Source organism: Arvicanthis niloticus, chromosome 18 (assembly GCF_011762505.2).
Source record: "Arvicanthis niloticus isolate mArvNil1 chromosome 18, mArvNil1.pat.X, whole genome shotgun sequence".
Classification (NCBI taxonomy): Eukaryota; Metazoa; Chordata; class Mammalia; order Rodentia; family Muridae; genus Arvicanthis; species Arvicanthis niloticus.
The window spans coordinates 31,058,321-31,082,863 of NC_047675.1; the positions used below are offsets into that span (position 1 = coordinate 31,058,321).

General features: G+C 43.3%; 1 protein-coding gene across 1 annotated transcript in view; it reads left to right on the forward strand.

Annotated features, from left to right (window-relative positions):
- The first annotated feature begins 17,702 nt into the window (after positions 1-17,702).
- Positions 17,703-24,543, forward strand: part of LOC117722901 (acylcarnitine hydrolase-like) — a 7,140-nt gene continuing 299 nt past the window's right edge. Inside the window, exons 1-12 of the mRNA XM_034522170.2 lie at positions 17,703-17,856; positions 18,679-18,889; positions 19,959-20,100; positions 20,753-20,886; positions 20,963-21,221; positions 21,987-22,085; positions 22,349-22,489; positions 22,620-22,700; positions 22,932-23,076; positions 23,435-23,572; positions 23,949-24,021; positions 24,453-24,543. The exon at positions 24,453-24,543 is cut by the window's right edge and continues 299 nt beyond it. Coding sequence (XP_034378061.1) covers positions 17,781-17,856; positions 18,679-18,889; positions 19,959-20,100; positions 20,753-20,886; positions 20,963-21,221; positions 21,987-22,085; positions 22,349-22,489; positions 22,620-22,700; positions 22,932-23,076; positions 23,435-23,572; positions 23,949-24,021; positions 24,453-24,543 — 1,590 coding nt within the window. The 5' untranslated portion in view covers positions 17,703-17,780. The remainder of the gene's footprint in view (positions 17,857-18,678; positions 18,890-19,958; positions 20,101-20,752; positions 20,887-20,962; positions 21,222-21,986; positions 22,086-22,348; positions 22,490-22,619; positions 22,701-22,931; positions 23,077-23,434; positions 23,573-23,948; positions 24,022-24,452) is intronic.

The window sequence follows — 24,543 nt, forward strand, 5'->3', positions numbered from 1 at the left end:
AGTCAACTAACTTGGGCCTATGGGGACTCACAGAGACTGAACCACCAACCAAAGAGCATGCATGGATTGGACCTAGGCCCCTGACACATATGTAGCAGCTGTGCAGCTTGGTCTTCATGTTGGAACCCCAACAATTGGAGTGGGGGCTATGTCTGACCCGGACTCTGTTGCCTGCCTTTGCATCCCTTTCCCTTAGCTAGGCTGTCTCAGTGGGACACTGGGAGAGGATTAGCTTAATCCTGATGAGACATGATAAGCCAGGGATGGTTGGTACCTGGGGGCAGGGTGAGGATCCCCTTCTCCTCCGAGAAGGGGAGGAGGAAATACAGGAAGGGGGGAGGGGAGGGGAGGACTGGGAGAAGAAGAGGGAGGGAGCTGTGACCAAGATGTAAAGTGAATAAATAAGTAAATTAATGGAGAAAGATATTTTATATTATCTAAAGCTGTTGTGAAAGATATTTCCCTGATAAAGAAAGATATTTATCAGTTCACTTGTCTTTGTATACAGGAGGGCAACTGATTTTTGTGAGTTAATTTTGTAGCCAGCTACTTCGCTGAAGCGCATGCTATCATATCATCTGAAAGCACAAGTGCTTTGACTTTTTCCTTTTCTGTTTGTATCCCCTTGATCTCCTTCAGCGGTCTTAGTGCTCTAGCTTAGAATTCACGTACTATACTGAGTATGTATGGAGAGATTAAATGAACTTGCCATGTTCCAGATTTTCCTGGAATTGCGTTCAGTTTCTCTCAACTAAAGTTTTTGTTGCCTGTGGTCTTGCTGTAAAATGCCTTTATTGTGTTGAAGTATATCCATAATCTCTTCAGGGCTTTTATCATGAAAAGGTGCTGGGTTTTGTCAAAGGCTTTTTTCTGCATCTAATGAGATGAACATGTGTTTTTTTCTCTCTCTGTTTGTTTACCTATATTGAACCCTTCCTGCATCTCTGGGATAAATCCTACTTGATCATGGAGGATGATCTTCTGATGTGCTCTTGGACTCAGATCGCACGTTTTTGATGAGGAATTTTGTGTTTTGGGTACCAGGGTAACCGCAGCTTCATAAGATGAGCAGGGCAATGTTCCTTCTGTTTCTACTTTGTGAAATAATTTAAGAGTATTGGCATTGATTTTTCTTTGAAATTTTGGTAGAGGGGATGAAGGAGGCTGCCACAGGTGTTTGGATGCAGAGCTGAGGACGAGACTGGATTTGGAGGAGAAGGAGAAGTTAGCGTTACCTGTTCCCTTGGTTAGATTGTGTCTGTGATCTCTCTCTCTCTCTCTCTCTCTCTCTCTCTCTCTCTCTCTCTCTCTCTCTCTCTCTCTCCTAAATGTAAATGACTTCACAACTGTCCCTTGTACACAGATTTGACACTCTTCTCCACTCTACATATTTACTCTGGTCTCTGCTAACCTCACTGAGGGGCCTCTGAATGGTGGTGCAGATGAGTGACAGAGCACATGGGACCGTCCTCCAAGCCACGACCCACAGCAGAAGGGACTGGGGTTACAGACAGTATTGAATGGAGACACTGAATCTGTAGAGTTCTGTACTGGAGGCAGGTGTTGTTCTGAGTTGTGGGTGCACTAGACTTGGGGTCTGGTCAGCAGGACCTAGTCCTGGAATATTCCTGAAGTCCGAGGTTGCTCACTGTACCACCTCATCCAGGAATTTAGACCGAGATGCTTCAGACTCTTTACCATGTACTCTGTGTATCCGGGCAGGGTTCTCCAGGATTCTGAAACTCAGGGTCTGAAAATGTTAGTCAGGTGAAGATAAATGTCTTTAAGTTTGATCTCAGTGGGAGCTTGCCATTAGTGTGCCTACAGAATGACAGAGAGACGAATAGAATATGGGCACTTAAAGAGAACCACACAAAAAATAAACAGAAAATACGATTCAAATGATATCATAGATCAAATGGACTTAACAGTTACCTACATACAGTTCTATCCAAAGACTACAGAATACACATTCTTTTCAGTAGCCCTTGGGACTGTCTGTAAAACAGTTCATGTATTAGGACACAAAGCAAGTTTTTTTTCTTTTTTTTTTAATTTATTTTTTATTGGATATTTTATTTACATTTCAGATACCATCCCCTTTCCCCTCCCTAGAAAACCCCTATCCCATGCCCCCTTCTCCTTTTTGATTTTATACATTTTTTAATGTTAACCAAAGGCTTTGTAAGTTTGGTAATGCTCAATATCAATCAGAAGTGTAACCCAATACCCAACCTAGATGTATCAACTATCTTTGACTGGCGGAGACATGTGAACATCCGCCTCCATGTCTGTCTGTCTGTCTGTCTGTCTGTCTGTCTGTCTGTCTCTCTCTCTCTCTCTCTCTCTCTCTCTCTCATGACCTAGCTCCTCCTCTCCTCTCCTCTTCTCTTTACTCATCCTCTTTCTCTCCGTACTCCTCCCATCTTAGCTCCTCATATCCTACATATCACCCTTCCTGTTAAAAATAAAACTTTTTTTCTCAAAATACAATTAGAGCATAACTATATCAATTTATGTCAGTAAGGTGCAAGATAGACCTAATACCCAGTCATCATTTTTTTGACTAAGCAGAACCTCTGTCATCTCTCCTAACTAAAAGACTTAGTTTTTAACTTTTTTTTTTTTTTTTTTTGGCTTTAGAATGAATGTCAGCTGAAAACCATCCTCTCAAATCTTTTCTCTCAAAGTAAATAGCCAGGATTGGCTATAAGACTATAAATATTCAACCCTGTCAGAAATCCAGAATGACTGAGTTAACTGAAATTATGGGAAATACAAAGCACAGCTTCTAAAACATAGTCAATTTATAGAGACCACTGAACACCTGGAAAGCCCCTATACTACAGAACATTGGAGCATCCAATCTTCAGCCTTCTGGCCCAGGATCATCTAACAGACATAGTGATGCAGAATTATTAAGGGCTGATTACTCTGTCTTGGCAGATATAATCGGTTGACTATTCTGCAAATGTGTCCTTTTCTGGACAGTAATTTGTCTGTAGATGAAAAGAGGCAATTCTTGCCTAGTGGCTGTTTCACCACAATTGAAATGAATCCAAAGATGCTCAATTTCTTCTTAGAATCCAAGACAGGAAGTTGTCAGGAGCAGACAGGTCTCTAATCAAAATGAACATTAATACAGAAATGTTTGTAACGTCAATTCTGTGGATTTCTGATGTTTTGAAAACCAACTATCCATGTAAGGTAATCATGACTGTTGTCTGCTAACTCCTCTCAGCTATTTCTAAAGAAAATATAGAAAACACCCTAACAATAAACTCAGAGCCATGAATTTGCTATAGGCCCTTAACTCACAGTCTAACCATCTCAAATCAGTTAAAAGAGTTAAAGAAGGACTGGGTCTAAACCTTGTATTTCTAAATGTGTTATATAGGCACAATGCCTATGAGAGTAACAATATTCATCTCTTTTATATCAATAAGAAGCTTGTGCCAATTAAAACCTTAAATTTGAAATCAAAGTAAATTTTGTACCATAAGAAATTATGACTTCATCTTAATAACAATTATACTTATTACTACCAGTAGGTTATGGCTATGTAATAAATCCTAGCTAATCCTCCCTGTTACAACAAAACCACTACTTTTCCCTAGAAAGACAGCCCAATATTAACCACCTCAGTCCCCAAGCTCAGAGAATAGGGGCGCTGACCCTTCATTAACTTCTTCAAGCTGATTATGGGCGTTGAGATATTAGAAGAGGGGCGGGGGAAAGAGTAAATTGATAAGCCTCTGACACTGTGTCTTCACTGCATCCAGCTGGAATTCCAGGACATCAGAGGTTCAAGCAGGTCTGCTCAGTTTGCTTGATTAGAAGATATACCAAGGCTATGTATTCTGCAATATACAATTCTCAAAACAAATTTTAGTATCAAGATAACTTTTTGTTTGAATTCTGGAATCTAGTCTTCTGGCAGCCTGCCTCTGTCATGTCTAATCCATATAATTCTGGGAGTTTTTGTGAGGGTGTGCTCCCACCATCCTCCCATTCCCACCTCCCTGCTCTCAAATTTCCCAACACTAGGGAATCCAAACTTTCAGGCACCAAGGCTGTCCACTTCCATTGATGCCTAACCCCTTACCCCATACCCCCTCCTCTAATTACTATCAGGGTGTGCTCCCACCATCCTCCCATTCCCGCCTCCCTGCTCTTGCAATTCCCCAACACTAGGGAATCCAAACTTTAAGGTACCAAGACTCTCTACTTCCACTGATGCCTGGCAAGGCTACCCTCAACTACCTATACAGGTGGAGCCATGAGTCCCTCCCTTTGTGTTCTTGGGCTGGAGATTTTAGAATGGCTACTCCAGCTTGTTTCTTAGGACATTTGCTTGAAAAATTGTTTTCCAGCCTTTTACTCTTAGAGTCTGTCTATTTCACTGAGGTGGGTTTCCTGTATACAGCAAAATGCTAGGTCCTGTTTATGTATCCAGTCCATTAGCCTATGTCTTTTAATTGGGGAATTGAGTCCATTGATGTTAAGAGATATTAAGAAACAGTGATTGCTGCTTCCTGTTATTTTTGTTATTAGAGGTGGAATTATCTTTGTGTGGCTATCTTCTTTTGGATTTGTTGGAAGAGGGTTACTTTCTTGCTCTTTCTAGGGTATAATTTCCCTCCTTGTATTGGAGCTTTCCCGCTATTATCCTTTGTAATGCTGGGTTTGTGGAAAGATATTGTGTAAATTTGGTTTTGTCGTGGAATATCTTAGTTTCTCCATCTATGGTAATTGAGAGTTTTGCTCGGTATAGTAGCCTGGGCTGGCATTTGTGTTCTCTTAGGGTCTATATGACATCTGTCCAGCATCTTCTAGCTTTTATAGTATCTGGTGAGAAGTCTGGTGTAATTCTGATAAGTCTGCCTTTATATGTTGCTTGGCCTTTTTCCCTTACTGCATTTAATATTCTTTCTTTGTTTTGTGCACTTGCTGTTTTAATTATTATGTGACGGGAGGTATTTCTTTTCTGGTCTAGTCTATTGGGCGTTCTATAGGCTTCTTGTATGTTTATGGGCATCTTGTTCTTTAGATTAGGGAAGTTTTCTTCTATAATTTTGTTGAAGATATTTATTGGCCCTTCAAGTTAGGAATCTTCACTCTCATCTATACCTATTATCCTTAGGTTTGGTTTCCTCATTGTGTCCTGGATTTCCTGGACAAATTTTGTGTTAAGAACTTTTTGCGTTTTGTGTTTTCTTTGACAGTTGTGTCAATATTTTCTATGGTATCTTCTGCACCTGAGATTCTTTCTTCTATCTCTTGTATTCTGTTGGTGATGCTTGTGTCTATGACTCCTGATTTCTTTCCTGGGTTTTCTATCTTGAGGGTAGTCTCCCTTTGTGATTTCTTTATTGTTTCTACTTCCATTTTTATGTTCTGGGTGGTTTTGTTCAATTCCTTCACCTGTTTGGTTGTGTTCTCTTGTAATTCTTTAAGGGATTTTTGTGTTTCCACTCTAATGGCTTCTACCTGTTTGCCTGTGTTCTTCTCAAATTCTTCGAGAGTGTTATTTATGTCCTTCTTAAAGTCCTCCATCATCATCATTAGAAGCGATTTTAAATCTGAATCTAGCATTTCTAGTAATACGGGGAATTGAGGACTTTCTTGTGGGAGAACTAGGTTCTAATGATGCCAAGTACCCTGGGTTGCTGATGCTTATGTTCTTGCGCTTGCCTTTTGCCATCTGGATCTCCTTAGTGCTACCTGCCCTGTCTCTGACTGGAGCCTGTCTTTCCTATTATCTTAGTTGTATCAGAACTGTGTGGGGTGGGTTTTACTACTGGGGTAAGAACTGGGGCCCAAAATCTGATCAGTGCTCAGGGGCAGACAAGATACTGCCCGGGTTAGAGCTCCTGGGAGCCCTGCTTCCTCTGGGTTCTGTGTGATTGGGGCAGAGCTGCCTTCCGGGATCTGCTCAGTGCTCTGGCCCAGACCGGAAGGAACCAGTGCTCTGGGCCAGGAGTGACTTCCTGGGTCCTTGTGGGTCCCAGTTACTCCCTGTTGGGGGTGGGCATTGCTGTCTGCTTACCTAAGATACTGCCCGAGTTAGAGCACCTGGGAGCCCCACTTCCTCTGGTTTCTTAGAGATTGGGGGCAGAGGTGCCACCCAAGATCTACTCAGTGCTTGGGCCCAGACCGGAAGGAAAAAGCAAGTTTTAACAAATATAGAAAAATTGAAATAATTTCTCCTATTTTATTACAAAGCAATAAATCTCTCAACTCACACCAACTATGGAACACACACAGTCTCATGAATATTAAACAACACACTTTTGAATGGTGAATGTGGCATTCAAGAAGTTCAAAATGAATTTAAAATTCCAACAATCAATTGACAATGAAAAGGGAAACAAATGAAAAGCAAAAGACTCCTCCTGAAGATAGAGCAGCCCTACCAGGGAGCATTTACAGGCCTAATTCCCAGGGTGTACATTTCACCTGTCCAACCCCTTCTCCATTTATGTTTTCTCCATCCGTGGGATCCTCAGCACACACCAAAATCTCCATTGCAGAAAAAGAATCTTCAGTTTCCTGCCTCCATACCTTTAACCTTGCTGGATCTGTGACAAGAAGTGACCATGGTTTGGGGTGAGGTTTGGGTAACCGTTACTGGCATTTGGAATGACTTCAGAGTCCATGCTATGCCTTCTGAAGCTGGTGGGGGTGGGGCATGCACAATGAAAAAGCAAAACAGGTGAGGTGGCCTTGCCAGCCTGATAAGCACTGGCTTCTTTACCCTTGCCTGGCCTTTCAGTTCTCCTGCAATAATACCCATAATGCCCTGCACTTCACCATGGAGCTGTGTACTTCACCATCTGTACTGTGTTGGGTGCAAATTCCTACCTGGCAAGCCCATAACCACTTCCTCTTGGGAAACACAGTGCATCCCATAGCAGCCCAAACTCATGCCTAGAAATTGATCATGGCCCTGGATCACTGTGCTGGCCAGCTTCCTGACTGCTCTGGCCTACACACATAGCATCTCCTCCTGTGGGTGTGTTCAGTGTGAGACTCTGAAACAGGCAGATGGGAAAGAGGTCAGAGCTGCCAACTACTGCAGACTCAGAGACTGAGAGAGGGCAGGTGGCAATAGATTAGGGAGGAAGGAACTTACATGGATGACAGACAGCAGTGAGGGAAAAACACCTCCACTAAAGCCCACAGGGTGGCCCCTGTAGCACACACAGGGTCATTGATGTCTGAGGACACTCAGCACTGAGGATCCAGCACAGTGTGAGAGATTCTGGTGAGTGCTGGGCCTTGAGTTCAGAAGGACCAAGCAGATGATCAGGAACAGAGGGGAAGATGGGACATTTCCCTGTTTGTGTGGCTATAGCTAGACTGTGATTGCTCATGCTGAGGACCCTTGGATAACAATGAAACTGTTAACACCATCCCAGTATCCTTGTGCTCTGATTATTCAATTCCTTGGTCAGAGATTTACCTAGATGCCCCAAAAAGACTTTAGAAAGTTTCCTGGCTCTGAACATCTAGAACTTTCTAGCCTCATACCCCACAGTTGAAATGAGAGGCCCAGGTTCCCTTCCCAGTGTATCTGGCCTTGGGCAAAGGTATAGTTTGGTTTCTAGGGCAAAGACCATGTGGTCCTGCCCTGTCCCTTATCAGAAGCCGAGCCAACAGAGTACTGGGGCAGCATGTGTGTGCTCATACCTTGGTGCCTCTTATACCCAGACATTCTACTGAGAACTCTGGAAAATTCCTACCATGTCCTCCAGTCTGACCCACTTTGAGGAAGCCATACTTCCCTCAGCCTGTGGCCCTTGCCTGCTGTTTTCCAGGCTCTAAAGATCACTTGACCTTATAGGCAAGAAAATTTGCCCAGTCATGCATGGATGCTCTTCTGAACATTCTTGGTTCAGGTACCTGGGTTCTGAACCACAGACGATTATAATAAGGCACAGAGTTGTATCACACCCTCTTCTGTGGCACCCATAACTGGCTCATCCACAGGGACATCAAGGTGACAGTGTCTTGCACACAATCCCCAGGATTCCTTAAAAAGATAAGCATGGGCAAGGTCTGGCTCCACATGCCTGTCAATCCAGCACTCTTGATGGAGCACAGTAAATAAGAGATTCTCCAACTGATGTCAGGCAAGAATCCATTCACACAGCACAAACCTGATATATAGGATGTGCTAGGGCTCATAGGCTCAGAAGACCCCATCCCTTCAGATCTCTAGGTAGGTAATGAACACTGAGAAGGAAAGAGACATTTTCTTCAGTGAGACATCTACTGGTAAATTGCCCATTCTCCTGTAAATAAGCCCTCACCCAATTAGTTACTGTAATTGAATTACAATTACAATTACAACAACAATTAAGAAGACAATAAAGTAGAAGGCCTAGGGCAGAAAGGAAACAGGGATAAGTGAAAGTTATAGGGGAATTACTATGAACAAATACCTCATTCACATGTACTAAAATGTCACAATGAAACCCATTATTATGTAACATTAGTATATACTAATGAAAAACATAAAAAGAACTCTAACGCTATGAATGATGTTGACTGTGAAGATTATGTACATCGAGACCACATTGCTTTTACAAGGAGGTATTTAAAAAGAGAGAGAGAGAGAATATCAAGAGAGTGTGCTTCCTACTACAAGGTCTGGGATTCTTATAAAGAAGAACCTTGTTTACAGTACCACATCCCTGGTAGAATTCTATCCAGTGCACATAAGTAACCACCCATGATCCCATTCACCAACAAAGAAAAGGGAGGTTTCTTCCCAACCATTTGAGATGTAACTTCAGAAGTCTCCAAAATCAGATATATGACTATGGCAACAGGGAGACTCTCTTGAGACACCAACACACATGCTTGAGTGTGTCTTGTCCTTTTATGGGTTAACTCTCTTAAACCCCTGTGCTAAAAACATAGCAACATCTCTTCTTTAAAATGCCAACTCTGAAAGAAGTAGACTGGTAGGGAAAGGAGACTCTTGGATCTGTTGACCATCATGAAAACCTCACATAAATCTCTAGGGATGTAGCTATCTTGAGCCATCACTTAGCCTGGGGTGGTCTTTGAGTTATCCTGCTCTTGTAAGCAATCTTGTTAAGGTCCTGCTTGAGTTCGGACCAAAAGTTGATGGATTTGGCAGTTGATGCTCTTTTACTATTTTGGGGGCCAGAGCTGATGGCTTCTGGCAATTAACTCCTATTAATAGCAGCAGGGAATTAAGAAAGGAAACTTAGTTATTTGGACTCTATGTTCTTTTACTCAGAAGCAACTGTTGGCCAAGTTAGAGACTTGGAGTTTGTTAACACTTCATGAGCCAGAGAGAAAGAAAAAGAAAGAAAGCACACACACACACACACACACACACACACACACACACACACACAATGGATGAAGCAGAAAAGGGATACACTATCAGTTTAGTTTTGCTGTTAGTTTTTATACCTTCTCAGATAAAAATTACCTCATAATAATTATCTGGTAGAATCATTATAGTGGGATAATTGATTACATGGCTTTCTAAACACTTTTACATTTCATAAATTCATGATAAATTTAAAGCAATAGTTCATGTAATAGGTTGATAAGGTTTAAGGAGTCACAGCAGAATTGTTTACATGCCTTTTCATTAAGACTAGTACCTGACTAAACATTCCTTATCTATTTTCTAGCTCCACAAGTTAATTATAAGTTTAAAGCAATATTTTTTATGTCACAAGTTACCAAGGTTTTGTTAAGAGACAAATAATCTGCCTTGTATCTTATTATTTTGAAGTCTTATATAAATAAACTAGTCAATCATTTATTTTCTGTCCTGGCACCTACAATAAATTGCCCATTCCCAGTTTATGACCTTTATGACCGACATTAATGACCTCATTCCTAATCTAAAAGGAATGTTTTCCTTGATTGCAAATTTGTTCCAAGCCTATCTTCTTCTCCTAGTGCAATTAGCTCATGACATCGAATTCTATTTGTAGCCTTTTATTCTAGAGGGGGCTTAAAACTACCTGTATCAGTTCAGGAGTTCTATAAAATTATTGTCAGGAATTATGAAATCATCATTTCATCTAAACAGCATTATTACATGAAAGTACACCTTCATATTGATCTGCAGGAAATGTGCCCAATAAGGTGGGCTGATGCCCAGGATTCATTAGGCCCTATATAAGTGGCAGGAAATGCATATCCTCAGTGAGAAACAATCCTGGGATGAAGTCTCTAGGGTTCATGCAGCTCAGCACACACCCATACAAACTGGTGGGCTAACTCCAGGTAACTCATTTGCTTGCCATAGCCTTCCCTGTATAGTTTTTGTCACAACCTCTTACTCATACTCCATACCCTAATGAACTCACTAGTCACCTCACCCCACCCCCCAAAATGCCAGCTCTGCTTAATAAAAATAACCAAATGCAAAAAGAGGATAGATGTGTGCACATATCTTTGGTTTTTACAGATTAGTCACAATCTGACATGTTTCTGGGATGGATTTAGCAACCTCAGACTAAAAGTACACCATTCTACTAAATGCCACTTCAAGGAAAGTTTCTCTCAGAGGATGAGGCATCATGATTGTACCATGCTCTAAGCAGGAACACCCCCATCAGCTTTAATCTGTTGCTTTAACAATGTCGGGCATCAGTTGAGGACTCTGAGCTCCATGGTCAGAAAAACCACGTGACAACATATCCTATGTATGCAGCAAGTCACTGAGGATGGGGAGCTTCTGTTGACCTTGGAAAGATGTAGGTAAAATTCTCTGATGCTTGTATGTGCTGCTGCTCTGTCCTCATCAATGTCAGTTGGCAGAAAAGATGCTGATCCATGTGGCTCAGAGGGCATTTCAGAAACACCAGGCTGATTTGCAGATTAGGTTTGTCAAATGTCAAACCTAAGTCATCCCAGTGTCAAAACATGATGATTTATGAGGTGAGGTGCCAGGGAGGTGGGAACTTGTGGAGAAGATAGAAGGACCTCACTGGACACTTCTGTACTGGCTGGTTTTGTGTGTCACCATGACACTCACAAAGAACGGAACCTCCCTCGTGTCCGTGAGATCCAGCTGTAAGGCATTTTCTCAATTAGTGATCAAGAGTGGGCGGACCCATTTTGGGTTAATCTTGAACCAACCAGAGGATGATCATCAGTTACAATGGTTAATGAGGTGAAGAGAGGAAGCCAGGAATATTAAAAGGTGAAATAGAGCTAGGGGATTGAATATTGTCAAAGATCAGTTACTTGGTGAAGGGCAGTTCTCTGATTTACAAGAACAGATTTGATTTGATGATGCCATTATAGAACAATGTCACTTAGAAGCTTTAAGAGCTTGGGACAAAGTTGAGAAGTTTGGAAAAAGGTCCACCACATTTATTAGGATTGTATAAGGCTCTGGGGAAGCCTTCAAAAAAAAATTTTTTTTTTGTGAACATTGGTTTCAACTGTGAACAAAGCCATAATCAGACCCTGGCATGAGACTGGTGTTGATAGAGACCTTGGCATATGAGAATTTGAGTACCAAATGTAAAAGAGTTATTAGACTGTTAAAGGTGCAAGCAGCATCACTGGATGAGTGGAGAAGGGACAGAACTCACAGATTCCCACAAATATCATGCTAATATCATAGGACAAGCTATTGCTAAGCGTCTGTGATATCAAAATGCCTGGTGCTTCAATTGTAGTAAACTCAGTCATTTGCAAAGAAGCTGTGACCAAGCTGTCAAAATCCTCAGATCTCAAAATGCCCAGCATGCGTTAACTTTGAGAAATATAATACTTTCTGCAAGAGAAGTGATTAAGCCATTTCTAGTGACAATAGGTTCTTGGAAAGAATGCTTTCCTTCTGTTTGCCTTCTTTGGGTTTTATTATTTGTATTCTGTCCTTTTTGGCCAATATCCCTTATCAATGAGTACGTACCATGCATGTCCTCTTGTATCTATCCTGTCTCTCATCATACATGGTTCTAAGCCCCCCATTCCCCTCCTTTTTCCCTCTCCCATCCAGATTCCTCCCTCTGCCTCCCATGACTATTTTGTTCCCCCTTCTAAATGGGATTTAAGCATTGAAAAATTGGAAATAGTTCTACCTGAAGATCCAGCTATATTGCTTCTGGGCATACACTCACAAGAGGCCCCACCATACCACAAGGACCTGTGCTCCACTGTGGTCATAGCAACTTTATTGGTAATAGCCAGAAATTGCCACCGGAAGCAACCCAGATGTTTCTCATCCCAAGAATAGATACAGAAAATGTGGCTCATTTATGTAATGGAATAATATTCTGATATTAAAACCAAGGATATAATGAATTTTGCAGGCAAATAGATGGAGCTAGAAAATATCATCCTGAGTGAAGTAATCAAGCAGGCACAAATCCCTAACACTATAATTGATGCTATGTTGTGCTTGCAAATAGGAGCCTAGCATGGCTGTACTCTGAAAAGTTTTACCCAGCAATTGACTGAGACAAAGGCAGATACCCATAGCCACTCATTAGATGGAGGTTGGGGACTCCTATGGAAGAGTTAGGAGAAAGATGGAAGAAATGGAAGGGGATGGCATCCCCATAGGAAGACCAAGTGTCAACTAGCCTGGACCTGTGGGAGACTGAGCCAGCAACCAAAGAGCATACACCGGCTGGTCTGAGGTCCCTGGCACATATGTAGCAGAGGGCTGCCTTGTCTGGCTTCAGTGGGAGAGGATAAGCCTAATCCTGTAGAGACTTGAATGGAAGGATGGGTGGGGCACTCTCTCAGAGGTGAAGGGAGATGGGGAAAAGAATTCTGTGAGGGGGGCTGGAAGAGGGGCAGCATTTGGAATGTAAATAAATAAAATAATTAATAAATTTTTAAAAAGGAGAAATGCCCAGGCTTCCTGAGGTGTGCAGGCATTGTGGCAAGGGATACCATTGGACAAGTAAGTGTAGGTCCAAGAGGGATATCCAAGTCAATATCTTGCCACCAGGAAATGAAATGGGGGCCTGGCAGCCTGAAGCCCTGCAGCCAAATATATGAGCCATTTCTCTTTCAGCCAGGAAATAACAAGCAGGCAGGAAAACCACAACTAAGTATTGCAAGCTACTGTAGGAAGTACTGCTCTGAAGTTGGCCACAGATACACCTCTTGCCCTATCTTTAAAATTTAATATTGCAAAATAACCACTGGAGTTTATGGTCCTTTGCCAGTGTGGACAGTAAGGATGATCTTGGGAAGAAGTAGATTAACTTCCCAAAGATTCATTGTACATCCAGTAAATATAAATAGGAATTTCAAAGAAGAATTAAAAATATGGCCTATGTAAAAAAAAAAAAAAATGATGGGGTGGGGGTGTGGAAGGGCTGGAAAATGTTTTCTGGCAAATAGTGGTTAATGATCAGAGACCAAAATTAAAATTTCAGGTAAACAGTGTTGAAATAGAAGATTTGGTGGATAGAGGAGCTGATGTGACTATCATTTCCCCAAATTATTGTAATTCAGAATGGACATTTCAGAAGATTTGTACACAGTTTATAGGAAATTGGAAAATTATCTGAAATAAAACAAGATGTAACATGGGTTAAATGTGTAGGACCGGAAGGAAAACCAAGGAGTTAAGACTTTATGTGGCTGACATACACATGAAGTTATGTGAAAGAGATCTTTTGCCGGGCGGTGGTGGTGCATGCCTTTAATCCCAGCACTTGGGAGGCAGAGGCAGGCAGATTTCTGAGTTCGAGGCCAGCCTGGCCTACAGAGTGAGTTCCAGGACAGCCAGGGCTATACAGAGAAACCCTGTCTCGAAAAACCAAAAGAGAGAGAGAGAGAGAGAGAGAGAGAGAGAGAGAGAGAGAGAGATCTTTTAAAAGAGATCTTTTACAAAAATGAGGTACACAAATTAATTCCTGCAATCCCAGAGACCACTCATGATGAACTGATGGATGGAGTATTAGATGCTCCTGGGGATGGTATTGATATTGTCATCAAAAGCAATCCTAGGCTATGTCTAAATGCAGGATATTTCAGGGATTGAGTTTTCAAACTTATAGTGGGGGGAGGCACTGCTGAAATACCAGTTGCCCTACCCCTAAAGTGGTTGACAGACAAGGAAAAAATTACAGCCACTTGAGCAACTGGAGGTTCAACATATAGAAGAGTCTATCAGCCCTTGGAATTCTTGGTTTTGATATTTAAAAGGAAGGAAGGAAGGAAGGAAGGAAGGAAGGAAGGAAGGAAGGAAGGAAGGAAGGAAGGAAGGAAGGAAGGAAATAAATCAGAGAAATAGAGGATTGTAACAGTTTTAAGAGCAGTGAATAGACATTCAATCTATGTGTTCATCACAGTTGGAATTCCTTTACCTTCTTTATTACCTAAGTCATGGCCTATGGTAGTAATTCCCACCTGATCTGCGGGAGGGAGGCATTCTTATCTCTGTAGAGAGCCTTCCACTTATAGAAAATGCAGGATACCTAAACAGGAATGACAGACATCTTACCAATCCTGGGGCACATTTAAAGATTTGACTCTGGAGAAGGGATTTAGTCCAAGGGGCAGGCATACCATCGCCATCATTTGATTTCCTGCCTGAGCTCTTTTAAGTCACCAGCCTGATAAAGATATCAATTTGGAGGCTTAGTCTGGGTGGTGTGGACATTAACCAGGATTGCCTGGAACTCTGGACTTACAGCAAAGACTTGGAGGTGGCCGGGTTTCCAGGAGGTGGAAGGAGGGGCGGAGGGAGAAGTGGCATGCTGTGCAGAGTAGGGAGGATTAGGGTGAACTGGGTGGGACTACAATGTGATCCCATGACAGAGGAAGCAATTGTTTTGTGAATCTCTGCTATGGCCTTTTTTAGTGCTTCAAGATCTGTGATGGGATGGTCTTCAGGACATTCATCATCAGAGCCATCTTATGGGGAAGATGAAGCATCTTTGGTGGACCCCACCTCAGAGGGAACCACACATTGGTAGACAGAAACTATAATGGGTAGAAAATGGAGGAGAAGGGGGCTTTCCTTCCTGGTTCCCTTGGCAGTGGGTGAGATAAATGACCCAAGTTCATTGTACTAGACTCATAAGGATCACCTACCACCATCAAGGGTCCATCAAGGACCCCTTTCTTAAAGGAAGTGGCTTTCTTTTGAGTAAGTTTCATGCAATGGGTCTTGAACAGGGTGCTTGGTCTTCTCACTTGAGACTCCTTTTAATGTAATGATGTATTTCCCATGTTAGAAATACCAAAATCAGAGGTAAATGTTTCTGGTGGGGCATGTAGCTCCACAGGGGATTCCCCAAAGTCCCACACACAAGCCTACCTGCAGATTTCATAGAATCTGATGACCACCCTAAGGGATTTTAACTGGTCATTGCATTACTGGGTTTTTCAAAGAGAGAAAAATATAAAGGTTTATGGTCAACACCCAAGAGGGATGATGGGTCTGGGAAGAGGGCTGAGGGGATCTTACCAATACCAAGGAGTATTTGTGGTCAGAAGGTGTCAGTTGCCCTAATCAATGTACCCAGTCCCTCAATATGATGCAAACCAAAAGTAAGGGAAAGAAAAAAGACTGTAAGTCCTTGTCACAGGAGGCAAGATGACTGTGCGTGTGCGTGTTTGTGCGCAGGCGTGAGTGCGTGTGTGTGTGTGTATGTGTGTGTGTGTGGTCTTCATGCCCCACATTGTGTAGCCAGATGCTATTAGGCTCCACCTTCCTGTTCATCATGGCACGCTAGCTGCCATCAACAAATATGGATCCTGAGAGGGGAAGCCAGGTAGGAACAGTCAAGAGCAAACCACTGCAGGAGTAAGTAGAGAACATTGAGGGTGAGTGTACATCATTGGCTGGGGCCAACACACTTAGGATGCCTCATTTGCATGAGAAGGAATTCCAGGTGCTGCCTGGCTAAGTGACCTCCTTTGAGTGGGGGGCAAAAGTAGGGGCACAGGGCTATGTGTGCCTGGACACACAGACCACAGGCAGTGGGGAAGCAATCCTATTCCTGCCAATCTCAGGACAAGATTTCTGGGGTTTGGACAGGCCATGACATCACTCTTGTCCAGGCTGGCTCCCCACCCTTAACCCCTGGTCCCGCAGATCTGTGACCCCACACATGGTAGTGCCAGTAGTTCCATGTCTTTGACAAGACACAGCTGCATGAGTCTTAAATATGGTTATTGTAACAGAAATACAGTACTATGTCATTAAATGTATTTTACTGGAATTGAGTCTCTACTTTCTTCTGTCTGTTGCATCTCTGCCTATCACATTTTCACTGTGTCCATGGCCATCATCAACACGAGGCCTCTGAGTGATGGTGCAGTGAGTAGCAGAGCACTCGGGGATTTCCTGAACTGAGCTACAGAAATTAAGAAGGGATTAAGAAGCACAAGGATGCCCAGCACCCATTGGGATTTGGTTACTTCATCCTGAGATTATACAAACTGGAAACATCTCAGCTCTCATGGTGTAGCAATTCTTTGGTCAGGGAACTTTGTGTAGTGAGAACAGCTACCAAGAAAGACTAGGACCACAGACAGGACAAGAGTGCATTGGAAGGGTGAAGTTAGAGGAGTCAGAAAAACCATGCTGTATGCCAGGGAAGCAGCCAGCGTGACACGAGGAAGTTCTGTAGTGCCATACTGCAGGCTCTGAATTACTTACTGAATTATTATCCTACTGAATTAGGATAATAAAGATGGTAATCATAATTTGAAGCCAAAGCCAATTCTCATGGGCACTAAAGGCTGTTGGACAATGATCTCCACAAACTTCTCCCAGAGAGTCAGGCTGGACTGGGTATGGGCTCCTGATCCTTCATTCTGTGATATATCCTCTCTGGGCTCTTTGCAATCCTGAAACTTCTATTTCTATATTTGACTCTCAGCTTTGTCTTAGATTGACCATAATGTTGGACATCTTAAGGCCCCATGAAATACTGGTCATGTAATTAAGAGTGAGAGTAATAAGGATGTAAGAGAATGTTGCTCCAGTTCTGATGACCTTGAGATTTACCAGTGGAAGGAGAAGATGCACTTAACACAAGTTCTCCTCTCGCCTCCATATGTGAACCAGAGCCCAGGAGCATCTGCACACAGGTGTATCCATGAGCACAATAGATGTGAACAATTAAAATTATTTGTTAAATGGATGAATAGCTATGAAGTTGATCTTGGCAGGAGATGACCACTAGAGGAGACTCATCATTTACTGTGGAGTGAATAGGAACTGTGAACTTTAAAGCCCCAGAATTTCAGTGTGTTTTATTGAAACAGATGTGACCTAATGGGGAGAGGGGAAGTCCATGCAGATCCTAAGATAATTGCAGGGACCAAGGACCCTGGAAGCAGGCTCAATAAACTGAGTCTTCAAAGGCCAGGGGAGTCTTGAGGATGAGGTCACACTCAGACCTCCTGCACTTGCCTGATTCTCCTGTGACATCTTGACTGTGACCTTCTCACAGAAGCTCTCTTACTTCTCCTGTTACAACTGTCTGCCCAGGTGAGGGGACAGGGCTCCTGGTACCCCAGACAAGCTCCAGAATTCATGCTGTGCCTTTCTAGGAGGCCAGAGAGGGAACAGAAAGATGAGAGGTGACTCTTCTTGCCTCCTGGCCATTGGCTTCTATCACTTGTGACTAATCACTTCTCCTACAATGAGAACTTTCACCAACCACAACAAGATCCCCACCTACATTCTTTTTGTTTAAATTCCTGCCTGGGCAAGGTTCACAGATTCTGCTTCCTGTTTGTGAAGCGTGATCGTCCTTGCAGCACAGAGGCAGACCTGAGAGCAGATCATGCCACGGAACCAACTGCATAGCTGGCTGAATGCTGTGCTTTTGAAGCTGCTGCTTCTTCTTATCCATGTGCAGGGTGAGACTCACTAAACTGGCCATGGGGAAATGACAGGAGTCAGAGCTGCCAAGTTCTGTGTGTCAGAGCCGAGCTTGGGGGAGGGAAGGCATGGGGACGGGGAGAGAACTGATTGAAATCATAGGTCAGACATTCTCAAACTGAAGGTCACGACCATAGGAAAAAAGCACAAATTGAATGGTATTAGAAGCACCCAACCATAAGATTATTGTTATTGCGACTTCCTAACTTAATGTTGCTGTTGAGTGGTTTCTCAGTTCCTAATGGCATCAGAAATATGTGTTTTCCAATGGTTGTGACCCACAGGTTGAGGACTGGTGCAATAGATAAAAGTATAAGAAACATGCCTACAAATTTCCAGACAAAAACACACAGTTTTGTGGGCCCACTGGCACCTAGAGGGTCAGAGACATCTAAGATTACTCGATAATGAGGAGACAGCTCAGGGTAAGGAGCTTTGGTGAGCGCAGTAGAAAATTCGGGAAAAATAAGAAGGTATTTTTCCCTCCCCTGAGTATGGCTATGACTGTAACTTCTACTGACTTTTGGATAAGAACGAGAATAATCATAAATTCAAGTGGCAAAATAGCTCTGAGTGTGTGACCTCTTTGACCAGAGAAGTGGAGAGAAACCCATGGAAAATGAAACAGCAAAGATTCCTGTCCCCGAAAAACAGGGAAGTTCCAATACTTAAACCCTAAAACTGAACTGGGGTCGGGGCTGGGTTTCCCTTCTCTGTGCCCTTGTAACAATAGGATGGGAATCTTACAGTCTCCTTGGGGTAGGTTACACAAAAGTAACCCTGAGGCATCTCTCCACCAGGTCAGGACTCACCAAAGGCCAGCCCCATCAGAAACACACACACTGGCCAGATCCAAGGTAGCCTCATTCACGTAAAGGACACTAAATCTGATGTCCACACCTTCCTGGGAATTCCCTTTGCCAAGCCTCCTGTAGGACCACTGCGCTTTGCACCTCCTGAGGACCCTGAGCCATGGAGTGGTGTGAGAGATGGGACCTCACATCCAGCCATGTAAGTTCTGCACCCAGAGGGTTTCAGGCACTGGGGGAGACTATGTTCTGAGCTCTGGGCCATGCTGAAGTGTTTTGTCCATCTTAGCTACACGGTAGCTTTCTCTCTTTGTGGATGAGTGCCCTGTACATTTTTCTGATGGTGTGCTAACACTGAGTAGAACAATTGTGCCAGGCTCCTGGGTCAGAGCTTGACACACATAGGAAGTTACATTTAGGTATTATGGAGGGGAACAAAAATAACATGTTCACAGATTCAGATTAAGCTCAGTGTTCTCTGCGACAATGGGACGTATCCCCAGGCATGAGTAAGTGTCACCTATTAGGCATCAGTGCTCCTGACCCCAGAATATACTTCAGAACACTGAGGAGTACAACAGTGATCAATATGTGCTAACCCCACCCTCATGGTCACTGTGGCAACCTATAGGGCCAAGTGCCATTGACCAGGGAACAAGTATATGTAATTAATCCCTTCTGGAGACACTGCAGACAAGAGGATTTTCCTTAGAGTCTGCGCATGTGATGAAGAACTACCTGCTATCCTTTAGGGCAGCAATTGTCCACTGAATCCTCTAGTAGCTGTGCTAAGTCCAACACCTAATGCTGGGATCTCAGTTTGTTTTCTGTTGCTGAAATAAAGCACCCAAAGAAAACAATGTAAGGGAGAAAGCTACTATTAGAGGCTCCAGAATACAATCCATCCTTTGGGTAAACACAGTGAATCAAAACTACAGAAGCTGCTCACATCACAGCCATGCCCAGGAACAGAGACTGGAGAATGCTTGCGTGCCTGCTAATGCTTAGCTCGATTTTCTTATGTAAGTCCATGAACGTCACTACAGACAGCCAATCATTTCCATGGAGACATTGACTAGTTTCTCTATCCCAGTCTCAGAAATAAAGACATCGAGGCCCTAACATACTGAGGGCCTCCCTAAAAATCTGGCTCCACCCAGCTTTCACAGGGAGCAGCTGAAGGTGGCCAAAAAAAAAAAAAAAAAATCAGACTCACATTTTGTTTTGAGCATCACACATCTAGTGGAATATTTGATTGCTCTTTTCACCAGGTGTTTGCAAAATCTTGATGTAATGAACATGGAGGGCCTGAAGGAGATAAAACTGAAGCTTCCCCCTCTCTCTATGTCGGAGGACTGCCTGTATCTCAACATCTACACACCAGCGCATGCCCATGAGGGCTCTAACCTGCCTGTGAGTGTCAGGCCATGGTCTACTTGGGGAGAGGGTATTTTTTTCCAAGATGATTAGAAGGGACAAAAGCAACCTGAGTTCCATTGCAGGGAAGACCCTGATGAAAATCTTAGCTTACTTGAGTCAAAGGCCATCTCAGTCACATGATGCAGCTGAAACCTGGCTATGGGACACAGAGCACTGGAGCATCAAGCCATCAAAGGCTTCAGCTCTTTCATAAAACCAGAACTCATTCTACAACTCGTGATCTGCAGAACCACTTAGGGGCTCAAGACCTCAACACTGAGGTCACCCAAACTTAGACTTTTGGGTTATCTGTGGTGACAATGAGGGTTGATGATCCTTTCCATTTTTAAACTGGAGAGGTATCCATGGAGACTGCCCTCTCTGTTCCACTGTGAAGAGCCTGAGTAATGATGACATCACTCTATACATAGAGGCATGAATTCAAAGTACAATATGTAGCCAGGATCGGGAATCAAAGAATACTAAGCAGCTACTAGATGTTCCTAATAGTGGCCAAAGCCCTGCTGTCCTGAGAATTTTTACATATATCTGTAGCTGCACAAGAGGCACAGCATTTGATATTCTAACAAGCAGATCAGTGATCTTGGACAGGCTAGGAGCTTACTGTTTCTCTTGACTTCTCCAGGTGATGGTGTGGATCCATGGTGGTGGACTAGTTACAGGCATGGCTTCCATGTATGATGGATCTCTATTGACAGCCATTGAGAACTTGGTGGTAGTTACTATCCAATATCGTCTGGGTGTTCTGGGCTTTTTCAGGTAAGGCCATGGCTGGGCAATAGTAGCTGACCAGAATCCAGATACCCCTTTGATCCACGTCCTATCCACTTCTCAGCACTGGAGATGAGCATGCCAGAGGCAACTGGGGATTCCTGGACCAAGTGGCTGCCCTACGCTGGGTCCAGCAGAACATCGCCCACTTTGGTGGCAACCCTGACCGGGTCACTATTTTTGGCGAGTCTGCAGGAGGCACAAGTGTGTCTACACATGTTGTGTCCCCCATGTCCCAAGGGCTCTTCCATGGAGCCATCATGGAGAGTGGAGTGGCCCTGCTGCCTTACCTTATCTCTGACACCTCTGAGATGTTCTCTACTGTAAGTGATCTCAGCCCTGCTGCCTCAGCCTGTATATTCTGGTACTCTGGTGTTGTGTCTATGGCAAAAGCAAGGGCCATGGGAAAAAATCACTACTTTAAAATAATTTCTGAGAAACATATTGGTTACCGTGTACTCAACTTTACTTCATACTGGATAGGTATGTTATCAGAGAAGCAAACTGCTCCTTGCAGCTTCTATCACTGGTAAAAAAAATAAATAAATAAGTATGCATGTGCTTGGGAGCTGGTTCATTAGTTTTGAAAAGTGCATGGAGTGCAAGCCTGAGTCCATAAGTTCAAATCCTGAGGGTACACAAAAGGCTGGAGACAGTAACATGCATCTGTAACTCTCATGTTATACTGGCCAGGTGGGAGGCAGAGACAAGAGAATTCCTGAATGTTCACGGATCAGACCAGGGTCTAGGAAGAAAAAAAAAAACCCACTCTATCATAAGTGGGACAATAAGGGCTTAAGGGCTTACACTTTTTCCTCTAACCTTAATATACAAACCTTAAAGGATTATACTTTCTGTCATCTATTAAACAGAAAAAGATAAGAGGAGAAAACAAAACTATCCTGAACAAAACAAACAGGTATGCAGGTAGAAAGGGTCCTGCTTGCTGGCTGTCACCTTTGAGCAATAGGACAATGGGAACATATGCATTCCAATACACACAACACAGACTAGAGTGTGGGAATTAGGCACAACAGCATCAGCTTGGATTGAGAACTCTTCTTTTTCTTGCCTCATTCCCTTTGCAGACAGTGGCCAAGCTCTCTGGATGTGAGGCCATGGACTCAGAGGCCCTGGTGCGCTGTCTGAGAGACAAGAGTGAAGAGGAGATCCTGGCCATTAACAAGGTTGGGAGACTTGTGTGTCTGGGAGAACCTGGTCTACATGATGTGGGATTCTGAACCAAATACCTCATCTTTATGACTTTGTGTTCTTTCAGTTCTGTGTGCAAAATGAATACCAAGATAGACTAGTCTAAGTGTAGATTCTCCTCCAGGGTGAGCAGATCACCCCAAAACTAATGAGAAATGAGAAAAAGGTGGAGCTGACTCGGTCGACATCAGGATATTTATTCCACTAATCATCAGAATTGACCTCTAATGCCACTCAGGTCATTCAGATGATCCCCGCTGTGGTGGATGGAGAGTTCCTACCCAGGCATCCCAAAGAGTTGTTGGCATCTGAGGATTTTCGCCCTGTCCCCAGCATCATTGGTGTCAACAATAATGAGTTTGGTTGGATGATTCCCATGGTGAGTCACAATTCCAATCATCTGGGAGCCTGGAGACTCATATACTAAGCAGATGTATTAATGGAAACACAATACATCTTTAATCCAATTCCATCAAACATCACACTTAATACTCTCTTCTGTCTCCTAGATCATGGGCTCTGCTGAGACAATAAAGGAAATAACCAGAGAGAACCTGCAGGCTGTTCTGAAGAATACAACATCACAAATGGTAAAATATTTCTCATTCTGTCTTAATAGTCAGATCCTTTATATCTTCTCTGACAGCATCCCAATTAATAAAAATAAGTATATATGTATGATTTGATATGGGGTTACCTCAGATCATGAACCTTTTTATCTATACTCTATATCATTCCAGGTCCTTCCCTCAATAGTTTGGGCTACTGCCTACCTAACCTACAATATGCCAACTTCAATGTTCCTGATCTCCTTGGTGTAGATGCTGCCTCCTGAGTGTGGTGACCTGCTAATGGAAGAGTACATGGGGGACACTGAGGATGCCCAGACCCTCCAAGCACAGTTCAGAGAGATGATGGAAGACTTCATGTTTGTGATCCCTGCTCTCCAAGTAGCACATTTCCAGCGTGAGTACATCTATGACAAAGCTTAGTGGAGTCTTGTGTCATGGCTGAGCACTGTAGAGTGGTGTGGTGTCCAGGTCTCCTCATGTCTAGTTTAAGAGAGTGAAATCTGGGTACAGAGGAGAAAACCGGTTGCTGATACTCTATTGACCTAACAAAACCACTCAGTTGGGAAGACCATCGGCACTGATTAATTAGGGCTTTTCTACAGCTAGTGCTCCAGCAGTGGGTTCCTTCCCCCTTTTAACTTTTGTGATTCCTAATAACTTTTTATTAAGGTACCTAATCACCAAATATGTAAATATGTATCAGAAAAAATTCAGGTGAAGGACCACTATGTCACTCTTTGTCCCACCTCCAGGTTCCCATACTCCTGTCTACTTCTATGAGTTCCAGCATCAGATCACTTCTCTCAAGGATATCAGGCCACCCCATGTGAAGGCTGACCATGCTGATGAGGTTCCTTTTGTCTTTGGGTACTTCTTCTGGGAAATGAAATGTAAGTATTCCTTTCTTTTCTTGAACTAAATGAGGTCCCAAATGACTTTCTGGGGGACTTCTGAGATCTCAGTCCATTTGAGGAAACCTAGGATCTGGAAGTGGGGAAAATTAAATGTATGCCATATTATATCCAAAAAACCATGCCCACTTTAGAATGTACAGCCTTTCCAGTCTAGCCAGTGATGGAGGAGCTGAGGTCACATCGGGACAGGAAATCAACTAGAAACTTGCATGGATATTGGATTCTGAATAATGAAGAAGGGGGGCAAAAAAGTCAATAGTTTGGGACTCAGACAGCAGCTGGGATGATGCATTGAAGAATGAGTTGGCAGTTGCATGAGGTGGCATACACTTTGTCTTTTTCATGACTCCAGCTGACTTCACTGAGGAGGAGAAGCTGCTGAGCAGGATGATAATGAAGTACTGGGCCAACTTTGCAAGACATGGGTGAGAACACACCCCTGAACCTTACATGTGAGGGTCCCTATTTAGGGCTCCCTTTTGGATGGTGGCTTTCTAGCATGCATGAATCTTCCAGTACATGATAGAGTCTTTTCTACCCAATAGCACATTTATACAGATACTTTGTAGGTGTCAGATACTGGTCCTCTCACAGTGATCCAGCTGTTTGGGCTATAATGCTATGGTACTGTTCCTTAGATCTTGCCTCTTAGAGGTAACATAAAACAGGTCAAGTAGTCCTGCCTCATGAAGAAGACATGAGTCATGAGTGACACTCATATGCACATATCAAGACACCTGACCCATCAGACCCCTTAACCAGTGTTCTAATTGTTCCACTGCCCTGACCAAAAACATAGGATCAGGCTTTGGATGACTGTGACCTTACTGTTCTTTCCTGGCTGCCATATCCACAGGAACCCCAACAGCAAGGGTCTACCCCACTGGCCTGTGTTGGACCAAAATGAGCAGTATCTGCAGCTGGACACCCAGCCTGCTGTGGGCCGA